Genomic DNA, 25828 nt, shown 5'->3' with positions numbered 1-25828 from the left:
TACAGCCACAGGCATTCTTCTGATGGAGCAAATAAACCAATGCATTTGGATGCGGAGTAAAATCTAACCTATCTGCACAAGATATCTTTTCATATTCTGGTACTGTAATTTCAGTACCATTTGATAATTTTGTTACAAAAATGTTCCGGACCACTGAACAAACAGCTCTTCTGCAACCTATCTGTACATCTTTTGTGAAAATTTCTTTAACCCGAAAGATACACAATTTTAAGGTACATATATGTTAAGGTAGTGTAAATCATTGTACAGGGTAGTAGCTTGCAAACATCGATGGAACAACCATGAGCAATTGTCGCAGGCAGTCGTTGGCCAGAGGACAATGATTGCAGAAACAAAACTTCATCCAGCAACCACTAACAGTGGCACAATGGTACTCGAAATGAGTCAGGACTTTGATCTTTATAATCTAACCCAAGGACTCCAGCTTCTCCACCATCACCAAGAGAGAAGAGTTTCCGTCGCAAGCTTCCTTCAGCACTACCAATCTCCTGGCAACTTCAGTTTTGTAAGTTGGCTCTTGCGAAAACATTAATCCATATCGAAGGAGAGTCAACAGCATGGTCTGTAAAGATGAAAATTAGATCAGTTATAGAGACCCAGACCCAGCATTGATATGGTATGTCTCACGATACCCGATACACAACGTTTACTTACCTCCTGATGTGGCTTTTGTGAATAGCTTCTTAAAAGAGATTTTGCTAACTTATTTCGCATAGCTAGCTTCTCAGATGCACTCGTGTTGAAAATGAAACAAGAGAGGTGATGCACTGCCAGCGTGAAGCTAACAGATTCTCTAGTGGAAGCTTTTTCCAGGCATCCGGAGGTCCATGACTTTGCATATGCCTCCAAAATCTCTTCTTTGTCCTGTAAATTGTATTTGGATGTCAGTTACTACATGTTAGAAAAGGCAAAAAGAGATGGCATGTTAGCCTGCATCGATCCAGCACAAGAATATGTAGGAAATATCTTCAGATGGCTGAGGCCCAGTTGCAAATGGTTCAGAATGTCAAATTTTCAACGAACGCGTTGGCCACAAAATGGACAGACAAATCGATTAGTTCAGGACAAGAAGCCCCTCAGCAATGATGATTTATACACAGGAACTTACAGATCCAATTAGTCAGATCACAGTACAGGAGAAATTAATCAACCATGTAGTAAATCATTACTTTCAAAAAACTGATAGTTCAAGAGAGTACCTCAACAGGTTCCAGGTAACCTTCGGCACCAGCTATGCATTTTCCTATTGGAGGTAAGAGTTCAAGTGCATGGATATTAGATAGTGCATTCCACATGGCAAGCCTGACACTGGCTTCAACAGTTCGATGTAGATAAACTGCTACTTGCCGACCATAGATTATGTCACCATATGACATTGCACAAAACTGCTCAACGATATCCTCAACAAATGTATTGTAGCTTTCATGAATTGTTGTCTGAAAATTAAGAACTTCCTGGCTGCCACTCACTTGAGCTTCAGATGAGGAAGCTACAAAGTCTCTATATTCTTCATCTTTGCTTGTCATATTTCCACATTTTAGTTGATCAATGTGCTGACCATACATATCTTGCAAAGTTTTAAAAACATTCCCACTTCTCTCTTCCCCAAGCACATCCATATTTACATGCAAAGCCATAGATAAAGCATGTAATTTCCAGACCACGGGAATGCCAGATATCAGAGAATCTCTGGATGTAGAGCACAGAAAAGAGGACATGACTTCCAGACCTAGAAAAAAAAACAATCCACTTTTTGCAACATCAGCAGGTGAGCATGTGGCCATTTTCTTTAAATCACCCATGATACACACAGCACTGAGAAACCAATGCATAGGTAATGGCAATCTCTGGTATGCCCACTCTACCAACAAACCATTGCTAGAATGATCTCTGGAAACTGCAGCATGTGGTTCTATTTCCTCATGAATTGTTTCCAAAGCATGACTCCTCTTATGTATGTCATCATTATGCACTTGAGTGGCAGTCTTCCTCTTGGCAGTTAACCACCTTTCTCTATAATAGAGTTTCAAAATCTCACTGAAAAAAATATAATCCTCTTCACCATACTGCCAGTCAGATGCATTGGAAAACTTCATATGATGAAGGAAATGATTCACACAAAAACCAAGATACCTCAGCACGGGAAGATGGAACAAATAATCCAATGCCTTATCTAAGGTGGCTTCATCCCCAGGTCCTGCAAGCAAACATATCTCAAGCATGGAATTTATTCTCTGCAGTGTAATGGCATTATCAGGTCTAATAGATTCGACTTGAATTGGATCATTCTCAGACACAACAGGGATGATATTATACAAACTCAAAATCAGTTGTGAATCTATTTGTGCCAGCAGCACATTCAAGGACCAAAATCCTCCACCACAAGAACCCCAGCCAAATCCAATTCCAGGTGCAGGTCCACCCCTACCAAACATCTCAACAGACTGCAGAACTTGCTTTTCTGAGGACAGAACATCAATAAACAGAGTGAGAACTTCCAAAAGATCATTTTGAGCAGACCTAATGATACCTTCTTCTAGTGTCTTTTCAGGTAATCCCAACATACCCTCTGTGAATGACTGACCATTGTTTATAGTTTTGGCTCTCCGAACATGCTCATCAACTAGTTGAGAAATCTGGACTAATCCTCGAAGACAACTTACTGAAGATAATGATACATCAACATTCTTCTGTTGCCTCAATAAGCAAAGGACTCTTGCAAGAGATCCATTTTCAGTATAAAAATCTTCAAACTCATATTTGTTTGAACACAAGATATCCAGAAATCCATTCTTTATAATTTGAAGGCCTATCTTGAGAACAAAATGGCGCAACCATGGCAGAGAAGAATTTTGTTTATCCATCTTTTTATGGGTGCATGGGAAGGCAAATGCCCTATCAAGTATACTACAAAGCATATGAAGAACTGCTGAAATAACCCATAACAAAGAAGCCATAGGTGCAACTTCAACATGGCTCATGCTCTTCTTCGGGTCAGCAATAAGTGAAGATATATAAGGTATATCCCTTAATGATAACCAACTTATAGCCAGGTCAATCATTGGAGAAACATGGTTCCAAGACCAAAATTCTGCCGCATAGATAGAAAAATCAATAGTTTGTTTATTTACCTGATCCATAGAATGAAGATTAGGTAGCCTTTGAGCTAAGGCCTCCAGAACTAGGTATGCTTCCCTTGTAATGGAAGTGAATTCACCCAAAATGTCATTTCCAATTATCTTGGTAAATGTAGGAGGGTTAAGCCATAAACACATAGCAGGGAAAAAATCTACAAAGTATGTAATGCAGAATCCATATTGGATAAAGACCCTCCACAAGCGTAACTGTTCGACCATCAAGGCTGAAGTGAGTTTACAGTACTCCCTTCCAGATTTTACCCAACTCTCAAGGGTAAACACATTTTTGTACCAGTGACACATTGCCTGTTGAAACACTCCATGTTTCACAAAATCTAAGCATACTCGTTTGTTTGCTTGAGATAAAACCTACATACAGAAGAAAGTTGCTTAATAACAATATCATCGTGTCTGAAGCAGCAACCTGTCTGATAAAAGATCAGAAAAACAGTATGAAATCATCATTTTCCAAAAAGAATCCTCAATCGGAGAAATGTAAGAATGAGATTTCAAAATTAATGAAATAAGGTCAAAAGAATGCTTATATTCAATAGCACTAGCATAAGACTGAAACTTAGATAGGGCAGACAACACGTTACAGAATTTTATTATGCAAGTTACAGATTATGCAATAGAGGGATCAGACATCTCAATACTCAATTGACTAGGGTAACAAAGGCAGTTACAAGGCTGACTTGAACATTAATATGCAATCTGAATATTATGAACTTAAACAACTTTTTCTAGTGAACTGACAACTTTTATAGAACTAGCTTCCTCTGAACAAGAATAAATTCCTAAAAGACTACAAACTAACAAGGGCAAATAAACATCATAGCAGAGTCAGATAACCAGCTTCAATGAAATAACATTGATTTTCAGCTGGGGTTGGAGAGTTTGCATATGAAGACAACATGTACACTGTCAGTTGTGATGCCCATACAAGTTAACACGAGTGTTTAATCTTGTGCTTAGCTCACGCTTCAACCAAAAAGATGTGTAGAGTGTTTGCATATGAAGACAATATGTACACTGTCAGTTGTAATGCCCAAACAAGTTAAACACAAGACCCTTCTGTCTGTACTCCTAATAATAGGTTCCGAATTCTCTGTGAATGAGTATATTTGCTTAATGATCTAATAGTTTTTAATCCCCATCATTAGCTCCCAGAATAGAGGTAGTGATATACAGAAACCAAGCAAGTTAGTTCACTGTACTACAATATACAAGAAAGTTGCATCACAGAAGAATTTCAAAGCAAATGACCCTAAATGTAATCATTCTGTATTAACAAAAGACATCATGAACACTTCAATTCGCTCTTCTGTATACCAATAAATGTAAAATAAGCATCATTACAGTCCATGTTTGCTTTACATCCATAAGCATGATAACCACACTGTGCAAACTGTTTGTCATTCCAGCATTCATTGTTTATGGCATCATGAATCAGAAAGAATATCACATAAATTAACTTGGACCATATGACTAACCAAAAATACCAGTTTGCCAAACAAAGTTTGTGTAGCAATAGTACCCCACATTTCATGCATATGCCTATGCTTAAATTGGTGGCTGTATAAAAATATAGATATACAAATCTCTTTTAATGAGAAGAAACAGAAAATGAAGAATTATGTGGTGATAAAAAAAATTTCACAGCATACTACTATAACAGTATTACACGACTACATCATACAGTCTGAAAACATCTTATTAAACAGAAATACAGAAGCGGATACAATCTATTTTACGGTAACATAAAGTAGATAGAAAAACATAATCAACAAAAACTGACTTAGATCTAAAAATAGCAAGTGCAATCAAATGACTAAGATTTATTGCCAAAACTAATAATAAACATGAAGTGTTTTATAGTTTACATACTGCTCATAAGATCATGCAGAATTTGAGATTCAAAAGAATATATCATCCAAAGGAAACATATCATTTCAGTCGAGCCAGGATCTAACCTTCAAAAGAAGAACAGCTTTTATCTGGGATGGATATCGTTCCACACCTTGCTTGGTGAATATCTTAACAACCGTTTGGATAAGGTTTGGGCACTTCATAACAGCATCAGCACAAGTTGGGGAGTGTCTGGCTACAGCAACAACTATAGAAACAAGGGACTCTTCTAAAGCTGGAAGAGGGTCCATCTGAATCAACAGAAAAATATTTAAAAGACACAAACCATTGGGAATTTTAAAATTTTCAAGAAGGAAAAAATTGATGATGGGAAAAGAACAATGAGCCAAAATTCACCTCCGCTTAATATGGACTATCGATATAGAATTTTTGCTTCAGAAAATAAAACAGAAATAAACAAGAAAAAAAAAACCATATCTAGCATATACACATTCTATAGGCACCATCAAATCACGAGATCTTAATCACAAACACTGATGAATTGTTGTAGTCAGGGCTGATCTCTAATTGTCTCATGTAAATTTTATGCATTTATTTAAATTACTTTGCTTATCCGGCAGCAACAAAGTTAACAATAAAACTAATGCTGGTTACAACATGAAACCATGATGTTGTGGTATAGCTGCCTACTTAGGCTACTAAATTAGTTTTAGTTCACCAAAATATTTGAAGTACTACCAAAAAAACTCAAGGTCCTATTTTAATCCCCAACATCCTAGAAAAAAAACAAACTGCAGCAAGTCATCTAGATCAAATTACAAAGAAAAGGGGCACAAACCTACATGAACTGTCTGATGTCATGATATAACAATATGCACTCTGTAATGTAGAAAGCAGACATTCATAATATGCTAACCTCCAAAAGATAGCAAATTCTGGGGAGTACCCCCATCCTAACAAGGCCAGAAGCAACATCTTGACCTGCCACAACAACATCATCTTGAATTGTATGTTGCTCTTCATTTTCATCATCTTCACTATTCTGTTCATTAGTAAGGAGAATGTTTGAAGGTTTTGTGTTGTACTTCCAGTATCCACCGTGAAGAAAACCACCATCAGCATCAGGTCTACTCCGAAATACAGGAGCCATAAAAGTATTCTTCTTACTAGTGGTTACTTTCTGCATTTTAACAGAAGAATGGGTAATATAGAAAACAACAGATAAATTAAAAAACAACTCCTAGAGTAATGTAAGTTCTACCTCTGCAGTATCAAAGAAGATCTCATTTATGTCAAAGCTCAATATGGACTGAATTGTCTTGCAACAAGCCATTACCACAGAATCATGGTTATCATCCAAAGCAATCCTGTAGATGAGCTCAAAGGATTAGAAACTGAGACAAGTATTCATGTACATGACACAAATTGAAATTTGTCAAACTCAGATATTATCAATAAACAGCAACTAACTCATACATGTTTAGGAAAAAAATAGAATACTAAGTAATAACAAGGTTCCAGCTACTGCATCACAATAATATTAAAATCAATGCAGTCAGAAAAAATATTATTAATACAGAACCAATGTATCCACTAAAACAGAAAGTTCTCTACCAATATTATTCACCATGTGGTTTAGCATGTCAATCAACATATTCTTACAATTATTCGTTTTATACATTATCTCATACTGTATGAAAATTCTCTGCTGGAGTTTTACTGCAATCAGCAGGAGCCAATAAGCTATAGCCTACATGAAATATAAATCCCACAAACTCAAATGTCATTGTCTGATCCCATTACGCAGCCTTTCCCATTAGAGAGGAACTAGGCTGAGAGGAATCTTTCAAGCATGAAGAAGCTTATTAAATGCATTAAACATATTTACTTGAGCGACTCTCAACTTAGTCTTGAATTATAATTCACCATGAAGAAACATCATAGCAACCACAAAAAAATCCTTCATCCTTACTAGGAATCTAGACCAGGGAGGAATATAGATATTCAAACTATGTTCATCTCTAAGAAAATGTGTCAAAAGAGAAAGTTGGAAAAACCTATGTCTGTGTATATTGCAAGAATATCAGAAATTCCATATAAAGCAACATAAAAATACTTTAAAACACAAATCTTGAAACTACGAATTTTTTTCCCTAAATCTCAGTTCTGTAATTGCTAAATTTTTACCTTAATGAAAGAGCCATCTGAGGTTCTGGACCAAGGACAAAAGCCCAAACAGCTTGCCAATCAACAAAATAGTCGACAGGGTTTGTTTTTCTGACATGAGAACAGTTATCCATATGTTGTAAGTTGTGTAAAGCCTTGCTGAGTACAGATGCTAGCAGCTTCAAGGCAATAGCCCGCTGTCCAGGAATCTGGAGTTGAAACATGTAAACTGATTGAGATATTATTTGAGAAGAATATCACCATTTGAAAGGTATGGTAAGAATACAAGCATAATAATCCTGATACTTGAATTAAAATATCGGTGTATAAGAGGTATGCACCATGCGATGGTAGTGGTAATCCAACAAAAAAGTCTTTTATGCAGAAAACAAATAATAGAAACAAATTGTGTAATAGAGATCTAGTCCATGAAAATGAAAAATAGACTAAATATGGCATGATTCAAGAAATAGTAGTAGATCTTTCCAAGAAGTTGCATTTTACAACATTATTAATAGTACTAATAATATTTATCTAAATATGGAAATGTCTTTTCCATATTTGAAGAGTTTGTGATAATAAACACATTCATTAATAATTTTAACTTAAAAGGATGACCTCTAAAGCTGTGGTGTCTCCCTTGACACGCAAAATAAGCATATGTTGAATGGACGTCCACCTTGGTAGAGAAGGCTTTCTGTCGATTAAATATTTTGGGGCTTCATGTCATTGTAATTTATAGCATTAAAACAATAATAAAAGTCCTTAGATGGAAGTCTAGAAGATAATCCAAAAGTATCTCCCATGCATCTTTACAAAGCAATAAAGAACATCATTCCTCCTTAAATCAATATCTTCCCAAAGTAAGCAATATTTTGAACATGGCCAACCAGTGAACAGCTAGTTTTTTACTTGTATAGATGGAAAAAACGAACTGAAATTAGATGACTGCATTTCTGGATCAATTTCTTCATTAGTAGTCTGAGAAAAAAACTCAAACTCTGCATGAGAAGAGTTTACTTGGCTCTACTTGTCAATGTTAACAACCTTATCCCTACAAGTAGAAAAAATTGTTTACTTGACTCAAACCCTAGTCACAAGGGTTGCAAATAAGCACTTTACTGTATTACCATGACACCCCAAAAGAATCTGGGAGGGAATAAACACTTCTCCTACCTTGAGTTTGATGAGTTGAACTAGTTTCCATTAACAAAAAAAAAAAGACAGAAAAGGATGAGTTCAGCAACACTGATCCTGTCATGATATGGAGCAACCACTCTCACTGAGCCTCAATAGGTTATAAAGCAACTCAAAGTTAGAAAATGAATCACAATGACTACCCTTCATATCTATCTACACAATCAATCCATCATGATTCTTCCTTGATCAAGCATCTTTGTTTTCTTCATGGATGAATAGCAGATTAGTCCTATACTTAACAAGAAAACAAAATGGAGCTGTCATTCTGGCTTTACCCACAGAGCAGAAGAATCTGTAAAACAAGATGCTAAAAGAATCACTTTTTCTTAAGCTCAGGAAAGTGGCAGCAAACTGACCATACTCCTAGTGAGTGCTACTGCCTCATGGATTGTGTACCCAAGAGCAGCAGGATCTCCCTCAGTTCGAAGCAAGTCACGCTCCGCTACGTTCTCAACACTACAAGGACCCACGTCAGGCTTGTCACCTAATAAAAGGAAAGATAGCCACAAAACAACATCACCACATGGTTTAAAAAGCAAAGGAAAACTACCAAGCCAATGGAGGAGTAAATAGAGAGATAAGCAAATGTACACTCACAATTAGAGTGGATAGATTTTCTAGAACTCATTCTCGAAAAGAAATACAACAAAAACAACAATGATAATGACAAGGACACATCAGATGAGCATAAGTGCATGCTCACAATTCAAGCGGGTAGGTTTTCTAGATTCGTTCATAGAAAAGAAATAGAACCAAAAATAACAATGAAAGTGGGAAAGACAAACCATAAATGATAAACCCCATCTATCAATTGATGTGTCCTTACCCTAGTGTACTAAATAAATGATAATTTGATTTACAAAAAAAATTAATAATGTGTCCTTGACATCTAAGAAATTGAGAACCACCTTTCTTATCCCTGCCATGTGTACTAGTTAAATAAATGGTTTGTTGTTATTCACTGGCAATGGCAACCATAAATGGCAGTTATTTATTGAGAATATATATTCAAATCCCAACTACTTTTGGCATAGGCATTCCTTTCTTTCCATTTGAAGACCAAACAGTGTCAAGTTATGCTACTGCATCAATTGGTAATGGAGTCAGGACGAATTGATATAAAAAGAAGGGCTTATGGATGACATATTTAACCCAAGTGGAGCAAATGTGGGAGAAGAAATTAGACAAATGTACAAGATGGAGAAAGATAAGAGGAAGAAGAGAAAAGTAGATGAAGAAACAAGAGGGAAACAGAAAAGGGTAAGAAAATATTAGGCCAAAAAAATGAACTTCATAGGTGCATGTGGTTTAATAATGATATTTCTTATTTATGAAAATTTAGTTGGTTCTAATTCTATCTTAGAAAAAACAAGTTCCAGACTACGTAAAACTAAAACTAAATATATGATGTGCAAATTTAGAAAAATCAAGAAAAATTTAAGGAAATTTTTAAGATAAAAAAAGAGGAAGTTCTTGGAAGCAAATGGTTGAGACATTTTTCATATGTCATCCAGCAAGAATGGAAGATTGCTAAAAAAATATTGCTCATAAAATTAAAGTAGGATGGTTTAATTGAACAGGAGCATCAAAAGGTGTCACTTAGCTTAAAAGAAAATTTTAATAGACAGTTGAATGACCATGGATCAACAGGACAGATCAATACTTACTGCATGATGCATATACTGCACCATCCATGGACTGGAACATGGAGTGCCCGATTTCACTTGCAGAGCGAGCCACACTGCCAAACAAGCTAAAAAAATCAAGCTTACCACATGGTCCAAGCCCATTATCTGGCCTTGATTGGGCAGTAAGCCCAATTCCTTTTTTAGTTTTTCCCTGATTGAAATCTAAAAATAACATCCCTGGCATGCCATTGCCACCCACCACCCTTGATCCTACCAAATTGGTACTCCTCAATCATCGCCTTCTCTCCTCTGCTGCCTCCTCTCCGCTTCTACTTCTTTGCCACCCCCCATCCTCTACTTCTCTGCCGCCGCCTCCCTTACTCTTCTTCTCCCCTCACTCCACCCCCCCAAAATAAACCCAACCCCTCCTTTTCTCCCCTCTGTCTCTTTCCCTCCTTATTTGTACTGTGATACGTTCGACGTACCATGTGTAGTACATTGGAACTAACTGCGTCCTGTGCCCAAAACTGAAAACCATGTTATGGGCAGCTCTATATTATACGATACTTTACACTTAGGAACAAACATACAAAAGTTCAGTTTCTGAGACATAGATGTTGAGATGAATATGTAATGTCCTTGGAAAAGAAAAAAACAAATTCAGATACATGCATTTGAAAGCAATTAAGAGTAGTTCCAACTGAGTATAAGATGAAGACAAAAAAATCTACAGTTGCATAAAGATATTTAAAAGATTATGCACCAGCGAGAAAAAGTGAACAATTTAAGATCAATGGTACAAGAGGAGGACAAAGGAAAATTTTATAAGAAATGATAAAAACAAATATGATGACTTGGTTTGACCGATGATATAAGCCTCCATAGAGCTCAATGGTGTGACAAGATCCATAGAGCTGACCACATATAATTGGGACCTTACAGGATGTCTAAGGATATGACGTGATTTCATTCTCACATCTCATTGCACTAAGAAATAGGTGCTTTCTTATAAAATCCAACTAGACTTTTACTTTCCTAGGTGCTTGTTCACTTCAAATAAGACTATAAACATTTTCAAAAAAAATGGAAAAAAAATTAACAGCTTAAACCTATTCCATCTCAAACTCTGTTTAGGACAACTAGGCAACCAAATTTGGATTGACGAAGGCTCATTCACAACCCAAAAGCTGAGTAAGTTGCCCTAAATAAGCTTGAACTATTTCCTGATCGATGAGACTCATAGATCAAATGAATCCCAAATGCAGTTTATCTTGATATTTTTATTACAATAAAGAATTTTTTTTTGACAAGAATTACAGTAGCCAAGAAGTTACAAACTAAGGCCAAGAATTAGTCTCAACATGAACTACAGAAGACCTAAAAAAATCCCCAAACCCTACAATATATCAATCTTTCACATTACCAACTACTTTCTTCATAGATCATCTTATTTATTGATTAAAAACAAAAGTTGGGCATACTAGTATTTTTTCTGTTAGATCCTCTATGGGACATTCCAGAGAAAAGAAAATTGAAGGGTACAAATTAAAATTAATAACTAAGTACATCCTTTCAAGAGTGGAATGTCACAGGAGAAGCAGAACAGCTGTCCAAAATAAAATTGTATCATGTTTCTTCACAGCAGTCAATCAAAGAATAGCTTGTGTCTTACCTTGCAACTCAAAGATTAAAAGGTTTGGTAGCATGCAATTAATTCAGTTTAACACACAAGTAAAGATATTTGTTTCTTATTATGCAATCTCCCTAGATAAACTGTTCAAAGACATATTGTTATCATTCGCCGGATAACCAAAAAAAACCATGACTTTGCACACTGGAAGACAAAATCGTTGATACCAAGTCAGGTCATTTGGCAATAATTTATGCTACAAAGGGAAGAGAAAATACCACTAAGAATGTGCTGAGCAGAATCAATTTCCAAAACATTGCCATCCAGTGAAAACCTTAACGACCTAACCTTCTCAACTCTCTCACTCCAAGCCTTCCATGAGCTATTATTTGATATAGGCTTTGTACTCTTTCCACTTTCAGCCAGCTTGGTACTCACCAGCACCTGTTGTCCCTTATTCTGTTCATGCTCAATATCATTCCTGCTCCTTAACTTTTTCTGTCCATGCTTCCTCAGCATCTCTACTAAAGCAGGATCCATCTTCTCCATTATCTCAGCTCGTGCCTCTGCTATATCTTCCTCTGACATCTGCTTTAGCCGGGACAGATTCTCAGCGTCTATGTCATCCATGAGAGAGGAAGACCCTTGATTGTTGGCCTCGGTCATCTCTACATTGTTAATAACATGATTTTGCCCAGGCCTTGCAGGGACGTCATTTACAGCACAGGAGGAATCCAAATCACTGTCTCTTGGTGCATCAGACAGTAACTTCCCCATGATAGACTTTGGTTCAACCGTTGTGGTGATCGCTGCTGAAAAGTTTCTGTTCATCAAATCCCTCAGTGTCATCTCCTCACTGTCCAGCATATCAACATTTGGTGAAGAAGTCCTAGGGATAGCTTCCTTCTTTCCTTCACTTATAGCAGAACTGCTCTTCTTTACCTGAATTACTTTTCCAGCGTCAGCTTTTGCTTCCTTCTTGGATTGTGGTACAGAAGCATCATCCTGCGGAACAAATTCCTTCCACCTGCTAAAGTCGAGGGATTCCTTCTTCTTCCTCTCAATAGGGTCTGCAAATGACGCGATGGGGTCGTAATCGGTCTCATCCTTGTCGTCCTCAATGTCATCCTCCTCAGCGTCAACACTCGCAGAGCCGACTGGCGCCCAGTGCTGCAAGATTCCGGAAAAAGAACAGTGAGCGACATCGATGACGATGTCGAAGAAAGTGGTAAGAAGGGTTTGCTTTTCCCCATTCCTACCGGACCATGGGATCGTTGGCGAGCGACGGGAAAGGGGAGGACGGTGGGACGGGGAAGGGGAACAGCGTAGGGCTTTCTGCTGCCCTCGCCGGAGGGGGGGAAGCCCTTCTCGACGATACCACCGACGAGGCCAGGCGCGTGCTGTAGGTCATGCACTATCTTCTTAAGGGCGAAGGCGGGGCCTCTGGGCTTGTTCGAGGTGCGGGACTTCTTGGCGGATTTCTCCGCTTCCATGGCGACGCTCTTCGTCTTCCGAGAGGTACCCAATTAGGGTTTATGACGTGCACCAGTACTAGCGAGGCCGACGGCTAGCCATGCCGGTGCTTAAGAACGGAGGAAGGGATCTTATCGGGTCGGATCCAAATCAGATGCCCCAACATCCGATCCAATGCAATAAATCCATAGGTCACAATTATTCTATGGATTAGAAAGAATGTGTGTACTATGAAGTCACACATACAAAACATGTTTATAACCATTAAGTAATCATCAAGAAGTCAAGTAAAATAGTTTGTTGAGATTATAATCAAGTAAACAAGAAAGAAAAGCTAGTTATGTTCATTATTCATGTTAAAGTTTTTTTCTAAAATTTAATGGAAAGGATAAACCTCTAAGAAGTTTCTTAAATATTTTTTTTGCAGAATGAAAATTATTTTGTAGTTATTTTTCTTAATTTTCTTTAGTTTTTCTTTCCAGTATATGACGATTAGATTTTTTTTTTTTTTTGTAATATAAATAAATTTTAAAAAAAATAAAAAATAATCAAACAAAGAATAAAACTCTAATTAACACATTGACTCCTTCCATGCAAGATGACCTAATCTTCAATAAAAACACCTCCTCTTCTTATTTCCTTCCTCGAATCCGCATCTTGTTACTGACAAGATCATGAAATATATATTAATGCTACATTGTTGATTGTTTGGTAAAATCATATGGATTCGTTGTCGTTCATACATTCTTCACCTAAATCTATCAGGTAAAATGCACCCTGCTAAACTGATTTTACTAAAATTTTACATTCTTCACATATTTTATTTAGTTGAAACTTACCGAATGCACATTACTCGAACAAGAAAATTCAGTCTTCGAATAAAGAAAAAATCCTACTTGCATAACACAACTTTTGCATTTGAACTTTTTTCCTTCCATTAATACATGGCCCAGTGAGTAGAGACGCATTGCACACTTTGGAGAGGTGCTATGATTCAACATTAACAGAATGTGCAGCTAACACTTCTGGAAGATACACACGGATAACACATTTTTACCTGGCCTCAGGAACTCATCTAGGAGACGCTGTGATGTCTCAACATATGAAGTCCAAAGCCATATCAACATTTTTCTATCATTGATCTCTGTACAAGACAATATCACTACTTAAACTAAAGATCTTCTTATCACTTCTTACTGTTTCTAATAAAAATATTCTCAAGTCTGTTGTTTCTTTCCTGGGACCACTAATACTAATTAACTTATCTAAGCACAGCATCTATATGTCCACTTTAAGCATAACATGCTTCTGAAAAAAGAAATGAATGTGTCGTTATGAGTGTAAGAAGCAATGATGTCTCAATTATTTGGGTTGGGTTTGATTACATGGATCTTCTCCATCATTAACTATATACAAGACAATCTCTCTATTAAATCAAAGATCATTTAAATTCCTTCTTATTGTTTCTAGTATAAGTCTTTCACTCCAGACGATCCCTCTTCTCACACCATTAACACAAATCAACTCACTTCATGTAACTATAACATCTATAAATCTTTAGGAAACATGCCTAATAAGATATTGTTGTGTCATGGAGCCTTCCAGTGGAATCTACACTTCAAAAATCTTATTTCTTCTCATGGCCAGAACTAACATCCCAAGGTTCACAAAATGTAGGCAGTAACTCCATTCCAAAATCCCAAACCAATTTTTTATCCTTAATCTATTGTTTTAGAACTCTACCAAGCCTATCTGTTGCAAAGATTGGACTATATATCACCAAAACTAGACCAAAACTACAAATTGCATCATGTGGGAGTCAAAAAATAAACAATTAGCATTTGAAAGATTGAACTCCAGACCAAACAACAGATTATGTCAGGTGGCAAACCATAGACAATGGTAGCATGTGTCGGTGCATCCATCTTGTAAGTCAAAATCATTGTGCACAGAGGAAGATAGTAGTAATCAGCAAGGTACCTATCTTCACAAAGATAGATATGAAATGAACATATAGTTAGTACAGGTCGAAACATAATCCAATAAACATAGTTGTCCAAGAGACATTGTCAATCACCCATTCGACAAATGATGATTGCAGTATTCAAACCATATATGCAATAAGGTTACATGGGGTGGAATAGGAAATATAATCTGACATATCAATCATTATGCTCCCCCTCACAGAGCTTACCATGAGGCTTCATGTTCTTCTTCACTTCACTGTGCAGAAAGGACAGTACTTGACAGTGTGACAAACAAATGGTTGATCTAGAGAAAAATGACGGCGAGTGTGATCAGGATTATAATTGTACACACTAATGCCTGCAGAATATAAGGCGAGAATTAGATCAGTTCTAACTTACCTACATAAGAGATGCAAACACCTCGTCGATACTTAGATCCCACAAATACGAAGGAATATTACGATGGTTACCTTTATTCCTATGACAGAAAGCAAGCTCTTGAATGTTCACTGAACAAGGACCAGATGCAGAAGAGTCACAAAGTAACTCCTATTGTAGTCTAAACCAAACTACATAATCTGGATGCAAGATTGGAGTAATGCATGATTAACTATTTACTGTAGTTCCCTTTGCCTCTCTCATATCTTCCGCAAAAATCCTCAAGCTTTACTGCTTTCATCATGAAACCACTCAAGGTTAACAGCCTAAAGTTAATTCTTCCAAGGCTGCCATATCTAATTTCTCGCAAGAACTAGCGTGTGTTTATGCTCGGTCACCATGTTGGTGACTGTGAGTAGAAGTTCAAACCAGGTGTGCCACAATCTGTGCCCCAAACCAGGTGAAGAAACCCAAACTAGGGATGTCACAATCCGAGCCCAAAGCCATGTGAACCTTACTGCCAAAAAGGTCTAAATGCAAAAGTGGTAGCCAATCCTTCCAGTTCCTGATGTTAGACAACTAGATTGTTCCTAATCTACTTTAGGTAAGGGCTAACCACACCCAATGGTGCTTGGGGTAAGTGTCTCTCCAAATATAACAGAGTCAATGCTAGTATATTTAAATTAAGCTCACTAGAATTGTCCATGCATGAATTGTTGTTTATTGGTAACTTCATCTAGTTTCTGGTAGTAACAGCTAGCAAAACCATTAACGGCTTATAGAAGATAGCTTGCAGCAATTGCCTGATGGACCCATAAATTTAAAGAACAGTCAAAGAAAGGATTTTTATATCATGTAATAGTAGATATATAGATAGATAGATAGATAATAGAAAGAGAGAGAGAGAGAGAGAGAGAGAGAGACCGCTATTGCTGAAGCAGCAAGGCCAATTCGTTCTCGTGGATCCTTGTTATAATATCTGCATAAGTAGAGAGTTGCAGCACAGTACCATATCAATGGGCACAAAAATCCTAAAAGCAAACTGCAAGAGAGATTGACATAAGCATGTCAAAAAAAGGATGTACAGGAGGAAAATCCATATTAGGAAGAGTCCATACTCACGATGACCATCCAATGCCACAACCATAGCATGGAAGTGGTTTTTCAAACAACGCCAATCTTGGGTCTTCTTCATCTCTTATCAGAACATATTTTCCACCACAGTCCTCACAGTCAGAAGATTTCCCTGTATTCATCATAAGATCTCAGTAAGAATTACACTTTGATATGGTACTCGAAAGAATTATTATTTCTTAAATATTTAAGCTTAAATATTTCAAGTTTTACAACGAATACTATTTCCCCAATGGTTGAATTATTTAGTCACAGAACCATTGGATATCTTTAATTTTGATGAGCCTGATGAGGTTTCAAATGCACAATAATCACAAAGGCTTCAGAAAATCTATCATTAAAAAGTACTGAATATACTTCAGGTTTATGGCTACTCTGCAATAAATTAAGCCTTCATGGCCTTTGGTCTCAAATCACGTCAAACAGAAATTCACTCAACGCCTTAAAGAATAGTTAAAATTAAATGAATCAACTTCCATACCGATGGTGTTTATCGTGGGACATTGTTTCTGTACAGGCAGAATTTGGCCTGGTACATCCAAATCCCTGATAACTAGTGTGTTGGTGTCAATGTTCAGTATATAGTACAACAACCCCAGATTTCTTCATTCTGGAATCAAGAAACAGAACTCTTCTACAACCAAGGGAGCTCAATTCCTTCCAGTTGTTGGGAAAATATATATGAAACAACTATTTTGCATTATGCATTGATATTTACCAACAAAAGTAGACCCAGGGACCTGTATTGGAAAGTTCAACAATGTTCATATATCTGTAGTTCCATTTTATAAGGAAATACCATTCAGTGTGCAATTGAAAGAGATGAAAATTTGCAAGTGCACATTTTACTCACTGTGTGGTGTGTGTTTTGGCCTACACTAACATCTGAGAAATCATAAAACAAACTCATATCCGATACCAAAAGCTATCATTCAGATTGCACAAGAATGAGAAGAAAAGGCTTACTAGAGAAATATCAAGCACTAGGACACAATTACCTTTCTCCATGTATGCATGAACTGCAGGATCAAATAAACAGTCAGTTCGTATGCGTGGATTGCTTTATTGGAGAAATAAGCAGTTCTTGACCTTTGTAAATCTTAGTACACCTGGTTATAGTATGATGGAATTGTTGTAAGTTTTCATCAAAAGTTGAGCTTATCTTTTACCACCAAATGATACAAAAGTAAGCATATGAGAAAAGAAAATCATGAACAGATGAAAAAAAAAGAAAGCTTGCACAAATATCCCCAGTACAGAATCCGTTCACAGAAAAGGGCATAACATTCTTAGGGCACCATGATATAGCCTACAAACTGGAGGATTAAATTTACTAGATTTCAGTTTATGAAGCCATAAAAAGCACCAAATGGTCTAATAATAAGCACTCTGCCTATATCTACGAAAGAGGCATCTTGGAACAGACAATCGTAATTCAATAATCAGACAATCAAGATAAAAATCTGCAGAAGGATATGTTCACTAATGTGGATGAAATGCCAAAGTTTTGCTACACACTTCATTTTTATTCCAGAGTTCAAAGTTATTTAAGCCAGCCAGCCTATATTACACAGATAACCTAATTTTGTAATCATAATCAATCTTGATACTTACACCAAAGTCTAAAAGAAAAAACTTCATCCTTACTTTTTAGAAAAAGAACAAATAGACCCATAATAGATTTGTGTCTTAACAGCCTTAGCCATATCAACAGGTCAAATTTTCACATGTTCAACCCATGAAAAGGGGTTGTGCGACCTTCTTAGATCTCTGGAACATGAAACTCTGATGGTAAAATTGACATGCCTGACGCTAACGTGCTACGTGTTACGTATTATTGTCAAAAACAAAAATTTTATCCCTAATCTCAACTTCCGTAGCATCCAATTTTTCTCTCTTCCAGAAACCCCTACATGAATCTGAGACTCCCTTCCTACAGCAGACAGTTTTGCAGAAAGCAGATGAACCCGCCAATTCGTCTACTCCTAACGCCACCTCAAGGGCAACCAGATTAGAGACGAAGTGCCATCTCATATCTACCCGCAAGATTCCGAACGACAATGGACTCTATTCATTTAAAACCGAGTATATCCGAAACTACAAGATCGAGAAGAACGAGATTCGCTCTTCTCGATTCGCAGAACGAAGAACAGGAAATGAACTAAAAGAAGAAGAACAACTAGAGATTTGAGATGATTAACTCAACCGCTAAATAGATGGTATGAGATCAAAGCAAAGCTCACAAGCAACAGCGGCAAGAAGAAGAGACTAGACGGAGGTCGATCGAGCCGTGCGCATCCTCTTTTGTGGGTTAAGGTTTTAATAGTGTGCTAATCCGACACCGCGGTAAAGGTACCGCCCAAGATATCCATCGGATGCGTGCATCTTTTAACGGGTCGGATTTCTTGCCTTCGTGATATCCAACTTGAGGTAAAGATATGTTCACAGGATTGCATGTATCTTGTAGCGGGTCGGATTTTTTGTCTAAGTTATACCAATTCTGAGGTGAAGACACCATCCGGTACATCCATAAGATGGCATCTATATTGTAGCGGGTCGAACTTTAATACATCCGTAGTACGACAGGTATATTATAGCGGGTCGGGTTTTTTTTTTGGTGTTTGCGATATCCAATTCGCTTAAGTCGGAAATAATTACGTCCTTTCCTTTATTCCCAAAAAGTACTCTTTGACCATTTGGTCTAAAAGTGGGCCCCAAAAAAGTATCTGAGAAGCGTATTCGGTCAATGAGTCATAAAATCTTTTGCCCTTTGTTCCATATGACTCGCGTTCGACGCCAATCTTACCTTAGCGTCCACTTCAGAAAGCTTGTGTTCATCGTTTCGTCTCTCCAAGAATTCCTTAGGCAGAGTAACCTTCTTCCTCTCCTCGAGAAACCCTTCTGTTCTTTTCTTATAATCGAATCCTTTATGTAACTTTGATTCGAGATCAGGCCGCATCTCTGATGCTTCACTCATCTTGCATGCTTTCAGCCGGAGGACGAGAGAAAGACGGTCTTCTTCTCCTGCCTCTTGTCATCGAGATGAGACAGTGGACCAAAAGGCGGCCATGGCACGCCATCGCCGCCATCTCTGCCGTGTTCGGGGTGAGCGTCTTTAGCTCCAAAGTCCAACAGGAAAGAAGGAGAGAAGCGTGCGATGCAGAAGAGTCCCAGGTCATCTTGAAAGCAGGCAAGCACAACGACGCAGAACGCGGAGTTGTGTTCCACAGCATCGGCTCTATGATCTGGTCAGCCAAGGTTGGTCGCAAAGATGGTGAGGCACTCCATGGCGGAGAAGATGGCCGCCAGGCGCAAGAATCGGCATCCTCGTCAAGTGCAAGCAGCATGGGTTCCAAGAACTCGCCTAACCAAAGAACAGGACGTTAGGAGATGACGCGTGCATGGAGGTTCTTGATCTCTCTTTCTTTCCCTTGACTGTTGCTATTGCATCCATGCTTGGAGTGAGATTTGATTCCTTGAGAGTTGTGAACTCATTGTAAAATCACATCTAGGCCAACGTTTTCTCCAATCGATCCTTCCAATCGTTGTTGATGGCGTGATGTAATGATCCTAATCTTCCTCGGTTAGGATGAACAGTTTATAGTTCTTTGATTGTGGCACAATAGCAAACTTATATGTATATATATATAGATATTAGCCTAAATGCAAGTCAAATAAAGAACGAACTGAGTGAGACTTCGAAATTAGCAAATATAAGCCTCTCTTATTTTGATCTAAAGATAGAATGAACTGAGAGAACGAGATTGAGTCGGTACGAGTAAAAGATGGATCGACGCCGGTGGTGGTGGTTTCCCCTCTCCATCAAACTATATATAGATTGCCAGGCTGTGGCTCCCCTCCCTTCTCGCCACCTTCCTTCTCCTTATATAATAGTGCCATCGAACTCTTCCAACCCTCATCAAACCCACCACCAGTTCGGTCGACTGTTCTGGTCCGGTCTGGTGCTCCACCAGAGAGAAGAGGGAATCGTATAGAGTTTTTGGAAGGAGAAATCGTGCACCAAGGAGGGAAGGAGGAGAAGGTTTGTGTGATGGAGTCGAGGCCGAGGTTTTTCCTCTTCTACCTCCTCTTCCTGGCCTCCGCTGCCTTCTCTAATGCCCACATCGGGGACTTCGACGAGTACTGGCAGAAGAAGGCCGACGCGGCACGCGACAGAGCTCAAGGATCCTACAACCCCGACCCTGAGTCAGTCACCCAAAGCTTCAACGAGGCAGTGAGCAAGTAGGTCCACTTATTCTCCGCTCGTGTTATTCTCCCCCTTCAAGAAGAACAACAGCAGAACCATTACGGTATTAGCTTTGGAGTAATGATGATGCTGCATGCAGGGATCTGGAAAGGAACGTCACAAGGAGGAGCCTTCGCGGCAAGCACAAGTTCAACGGCCCATGCGTAGCGACGAATCCGATCGACAGGTGCTGGAGGTGCAAGAAGGACTGGATGCAAAACCGCAAGCGCCTGGCCAAGTGCGCCAAGGGCTTCGGCCGGCACACAATCGGCGGGAAGAACGGGGACTTGTACGTCGTCACGGACGCCTCCGACAACGATCTCATCAGCCCGAAGAAGGGCACGCTCCGGTACGGCGTGATCCAGGACCGGCCGCTGTGGATCGTCTTCGCCAGCGACATGATCATCCGCCTCAACGAGGAGCTCCTTGTCACCAGCGACAAGACCATCGACGCCCGGGGGAGTAACGTCCACATCATGGGCGGCGCCGGCATCATGCTCCAGTTCGTGCACAACGTCATCATCCACGGTCTCCACATCCACGACATCAAGGCCGGCAACGGCGGCATGATCAGGGACTCCGAGCACCACTTCGGCCTACGCACCAGGAGCGACGGTGACGGCATATCCATCTACGGTTCCAGCAACATCTGGATAGATCACGTCTCCATGTCCAACTGCATGGATGGGCTGATCGACGTGATCCAAGGCTCCACAGCCATCACCATCTCCAACTCCCACTTCACAAAACACAACGACGTAAGTCACGACCCGGTCAATTACCAGTACCTACGCGCCCGTGCATTTGAATTCTCATCTTATGCGCTATCGATTCAGGTGATGCTGTTTGGTGCCAGCGATTCCTATCAGGGAGATGCCATGATGCAAATCACAGTTGCCTTCAACCACTTCGGGAAAGGCCTCGTCCAGAGAATGCCGAGGTCAGAGATCAGACACATCCACCCTGCATTTGTAGTCCTCCTTCACCCTGCACGCTAACTTCTCTTCACAGGTGCCGATGGGGCTTTGCCCATGTCGTGAACAACGACTACACGCACTGGTTGATGTATGCCGTCGGCGGCAGCCAACACCCGACCATCATCAGCCAAGGCAACCGATACATTGCTCCCCATTCTCTCGCTGCCAAGGAGGTAGGCCAGGCCTTCATCTTCCGCCCTCTGCATGCACCGCCATCGCGTCCTCTGAACTCCTAGCGGAATGTCTCGTCTTGTCTCGTAGGTGACCAAGAGGGACTACGCGCCGCAGGCGGTATGGAAGGATTGGACATGGAGATCGGAGGGCGACCTGATGCAGAACGGAGCGTTCTTCGTGGAGTCCGGACCTCCGAACAGGATGAAGTTCAACACGAAGGATCTCATCAAGGCCAAACCGGGGTCCTTCGTCACTAGACTTACGCGCTTCTCGGGTGCTCTCAACTGCTTTCCCGGCCGCCCATGCTGAAGATTCTTCAGAGATCGCGTGGAGGCAGAGAGGAAGGGAAAGATATCCCGCAATAGCTTGAACAAGTGAAAGAGAGCACGTACGTGCTCCTCCTCAGAGAAGAGAGCCATATGTAGGAAGTGAAGGTTGAGAAGAGATTTAAGTATTATATATTTCAATTGTTTGAGACGGTAGAGGCCTTGTTTTGGCTCATGTCTCATATATATTTCTATGTTGTCTTCTTTAAATTTCTATCTGTATTAAACAAAAAATAAAATATATTCTTTGTAATTTTACAATAGTCAAGTCAATATATATATATATATATATATATATATATATATATATATATATATATATATATATATATATCACTGTTTAACATCCATTTGAAAAAGTTAACCACTGCAAATCAGAGTCAATATTGATTCATTGAAAATAAAATAAATTTATGATATTTTATTATACTGATATTTAAAGTAACCAATAAAAATTAAGAGTTAACTAACAAAGATTAACTATAATAATACATATACAATAAATTTATGTTTAGATGTATAAATAAAAAAAGAAAAAAAATACTGAGTCACCAAGTATTTAAGGTGTCCAATCTAGGAAGGTCCTCACCACATCATTCCTTAAGGTTGAAGGGGGAAGCAATCAAGAAGACCCAAAGATGGCTATGATGTTAGACTTTCCACACAATCCCAAGACAATTCATTTCTAAGCAATATCAATTTATGATTTCTTCACTTGGGATGATGTGCATATCATACATGAAGGTCATGTTTTTGCAAAAGAAAGAGATGCAATATTTTTGAACTGTTAATTTATTCTTTCTTGTATGAAATTATGAACCCAACTCATGGGCCTATTTGGGCATTGATTTAGGTAAACAAGCATAAAATTAGTCTTAACATTAACATGCATTACTCCACTTAATCATCATTCTTCTGTTCCCAAGCTTGAGATTATGTTTCACAAGCCTTTTTGACATAGAATTTTGCATAACTTTTTTTAAAAATTATTTAATAATTTGAATATTTCCAATTAAAACTATCCTTTCTTTTGAAGAATAAAATATGATCCAAACAACTGTTCAATTATTAAGCTGACATGAGTTTCTTCTTTTCATGCCCTCTTGACATAAAAGTATTGTTTTGGCACCAAAAATGGCCCCTATTATTTCCACTTCTCTTCTTGCTTAGCTTGATGTGTCAAAGCCATGCAAGAGTGGGATTGTTGTTTCACAATTCCATCAAATGCATTAATATGTCAAGTGGCAACCAGCACAAATGAAATCATAGTTTCTTGAGGGAAAGAAGGCACCAAAAAGGTTCTTTCTAATCACAACCTGAAGCACTTAGGTCACTGTTGTGGTGCATCAGATGGTTTGTCCTTTACCGAGATTATGGAGTGCTTTAAGCTCTAAAGCTGCCGGCGCAGTGCCACTAGTGAGTGACCTTCTTTGTCGAGCTCTTTACAGCTTGGAAGATACTATACAGAATTGGAACTGTCAATCAGGAGCATTCAATTTCTGAGAGTAAGCGAACCCAAAGCTCTGCATGCGTTTTGGGCTCGAATTACTTGTACAGAAGCCGCGTTCTTGCGACCGACAGATTAAAAGCTTAAAGTGCGAGAAGTCAACTGAAATTTTTGACCAGATCTACGTCGACATTGCTTTTCCTCTTTACTCCGGTTGTGCAACGTGTATCATTTTCTTGACGATCATATCATATCATCAACAATATCTAAACTGAGGTCGGGAATTCTCTTGGGATTTTACGTTGATTGTTACTCAGCATATATCACTTGATTTTACTAGTATTTTTCTATTTTTATTGATTATGAGTCAAATTAGTAATGTTTAACACATGGTATGTAATTTCGAATGGTACCATTCAGTACGGACGATACGTACTGATCTGATAGTATACCGGTACGTGGACTGTTCGCTACTGAACGAATCGTGCTACAGTGCTACAGTATACACTAAGAGGAAAAATATTTAAAATCGCTCGATAAGTCCTGATGTACCGCTCGATACGCCCTAGTGTATCGCTTGGAACGTCAGTACTGTACCGTACCGAACCAAACTCGAAACATCGGTGCGGTATGATATTACATACCTTGATTTAACATATTATATCAAATTTAAAATACATCATCTAACTTTTTCGATACCCAATAATATGTTTATTGTTTGGTTTTTGGATCTTAGCTTTGATACCATGTTAACATTTTAAGATCAATCATGAGTTTAACTCAATCCGAATATACGTTACGAATATCAGCTCAACGATATGTTCGGCAATATGAAAATATTATTTAGAGATTTTTCAATCTCGCTTGTACATTCATCTCATTATGTATTATGTATCCATCAGGAACAAAATTGGCAGCTCACTTATGTTTATGAAAGAAACTCAAAACTCTTCAGTTGTGTTCTGAGTTCTGACTGTGCTTTAGAACTTTTGAAGTGATCAGTATGAAACTGATTAAATGTCTTTTGTTGGCTACAGCATGGTAGCAGCTAATAAAGAATGCATTAGAATGATAATGATCATAAAAGTGATATCTTTTGCGAAAGGTGCATAGGACAGAGGATGTAACATAACCATGAAGCCAAACAAGACCATGAGAAGAAAAGGAATATGAAGAAACAAGATGGGGATGCAACTTCAATGCAATGAATCCCAAAAAGATTCAGAAGATGGAGAAGACAATTTAAGCTGACAATTTCTTGCTTGCTGAAGCTATTAGAAATTCTAGTGTTGCTTAAAATAAAACTCAGAAACCTGACTGACAACTATTTGTCCAACAAATAATGGATCCAAATGATAGTTGGGACAAACCATACATCAATCCTGCATTACTTTGCTGTCAAATGCATCTGACTTTAGGCTTTGGAATTTGGCAAAGTTATAAAGCAGTGTTGCTGCAAAAGATTCAATGAGACAACAATGGATGGTTCATCATTGCCACTAGGTTGGAACTTTAATTCTGATTGATGGGGTGGTCCTAATCTTGATGGTGGACCTGATCAAAGCAAATCACACTACAGTCCAAATAGAACACTGTGCAGCAGCAAGGTACATCTGCAGAATAATGCATGCATGAGAATACTATGACAAGGCAGATGGCTTGATGCTAAATTTGCATTAGATGGAACACTTGAACTTTACCTTGGTTTGTTTCTGAGGAAAACTTCACCTTGATTTTGTGCAGACCAGAGATTGATTCTAGATTCTTATATTCATATGCATCAGTGCTCTTTGTTCAAAGTGCAAAACTGACAGGACCTAAAGGAAACCAACATATGTCTCTCTCTTGGCCAAATGAATTTTTCTTTGCTCCAACACAAATTGGAGTTTTTCCATGTCCTGTTCCATCATATGTATGACATCCCTACCCATACACACCAAGAAGGTAAAAGGTTGATGACATAATTAACTTCCTACCTTGACTGAAATTATTTTGGTGATGGTCTGACCAAGCATATCAGTTTCAATCCCTTGTATTTTAGTTGACTTTCTACTG

At 38.5% G+C, this 25828-nt stretch overlaps 3 protein-coding genes across 7 annotated transcripts; 1 reads left to right on the top strand and 2 right to left on the bottom strand.

Moving 5' to 3' along the window:
* Positions 1-57: 57 nt before the first annotated feature.
* Positions 58-13215, bottom strand: LOC103975167 (transcriptional elongation regulator MINIYO). The gene is made up of 10 exons (XM_065111215.1): positions 12911-13215; positions 11930-12821; positions 8750-8877; positions 7215-7402; positions 6289-6394; positions 5944-6207; positions 5132-5317; positions 1221-3527; positions 676-885; positions 58-583 (listed from the first exon to the last, which is right to left on the bottom strand). Exons 1-10 carry the CDS (start codon positions 13142-13144, stop codon positions 428-430), a joined length of 4671 nt encoding a protein of 1556 aa, XP_064967287.1. The 5' UTR covers positions 13145-13215; the 3' UTR covers positions 58-427.
* A 1868-nt stretch (positions 13216-15083) lies between these two features.
* LOC135585928 (large ribosomal subunit protein eL20z-like) lies at positions 15084-18920 on the bottom strand. Of its 5 annotated transcripts, none has more exons than XM_065111211.1 (5): positions 18810-18920; positions 17602-17712; positions 16592-16715; positions 16394-16511; positions 15084-15449 (listed from the first exon to the last, which is right to left on the bottom strand). In XM_065111211.1, the coding sequence occupies exons 2-5, from the start codon at positions 17609-17611 to the stop codon at positions 15396-15398; spliced, it is 306 nt and encodes a 101-aa protein (XP_064967283.1). In that variant the 5' UTR covers positions 17612-17712; positions 18810-18920; the 3' UTR covers positions 15084-15395. The 5 variants fall into 5 exon arrangements, with proteins under 5 accessions (XP_064967283.1, XP_064967286.1, XP_064967284.1 ...); XM_065111214.1 differs by having other exon boundaries at positions 16394-16448; XM_065111212.1 differs by having other exon boundaries at positions 18847-18908.
* Positions 18921-20628: 1708 nt separating this feature from the next.
* LOC103986744 (pectate lyase-like) lies at positions 20629-22339 on the top strand. The gene is made up of 5 exons (XM_009404837.3): positions 20629-20845; positions 20950-21607; positions 21686-21789; positions 21861-21999; positions 22088-22339. The coding sequence occupies exons 1-5, from the start codon at positions 20655-20657 to the stop codon at positions 22307-22309; spliced, it is 1314 nt and encodes a 437-aa protein (XP_009403112.2). The 5' UTR covers positions 20629-20654; the 3' UTR covers positions 22310-22339.
* Positions 22340-25828: the final 3489 nt, after the last annotated feature.

The sequence above is a fragment of the Musa acuminata genome, chromosome BXJ2-6 (assembly GCF_036884655.1).
Source record: "Musa acuminata AAA Group cultivar baxijiao chromosome BXJ2-6, Cavendish_Baxijiao_AAA, whole genome shotgun sequence".
Lineage (NCBI taxonomy): Eukaryota > Viridiplantae > Streptophyta > Magnoliopsida > Zingiberales > Musaceae > Musa > Musa acuminata.
Note: the sequence above shows the minus strand (reverse complement) of the source record. Positions and strands in the feature narration are given on the sequence as shown.

Bases quoted from the DNA above. Each gene is read 5' to 3' on its own strand.
- LOC103975167 (XM_065111215.1), bottom strand. From the start codon at position 13,144: ATGGAAGCGGAGAAATCCGCCAAGAAGTCCCGCACCTCGAACAAGCCC. The intron at 7,403-8,749 runs GTCAGTTTGCTG...TTTCAACTCCAG, and splicing joins TAGCACTCACTAGGAGTATG to ATTCCTGGACAGCGGGCTAT. The intron at 5,318-5,943 runs GTTAGCATATTA...CTGTTGATTCAG, and splicing joins GAATTTGCTATCTTTTGGAG to ATGGACCCTCTTCCAGCTTT.
- LOC103986744 (XM_009404837.3), top strand. From the start codon at position 20,655: ATGGAGTCGAGGCCGAGGTTTTTCCTCTTCTACCTCCTCTTCCTGGCC. The intron at 20,846-20,949 runs GTAGGTCCACTT...TGCTGCATGCAG, and splicing joins TTCAACGAGGCAGTGAGCAA to GGATCTGGAAAGGAACGTCA. The intron at 22,000-22,087 runs GTAGGCCAGGCC...CTTGTCTCGTAG, and splicing joins ATTCTCTCGCTGCCAAGGAG to GTGACCAAGAGGGACTACGC.
- LOC135585928 (XM_065111210.1), bottom strand. From the start codon at position 16,728: ATGATGAATACAGGGAAATCTTCTGACTGTGAGGACTGTGGTGGAAAA. The intron at 16,512-16,591 runs GTGAGTATGGAC...TCTCTCTTGCAG, and splicing joins TGTGGCATTGGATGGTCATC to TTTGCTTTTAGGATTTTTGT. The intron at 15,450-16,393 runs GTCTCTCTCTCT...TATATTCTGCAG, and splicing joins TTGCTGCTTCAGCAATAGCG to GCATTAGTGTGTACAATTAT.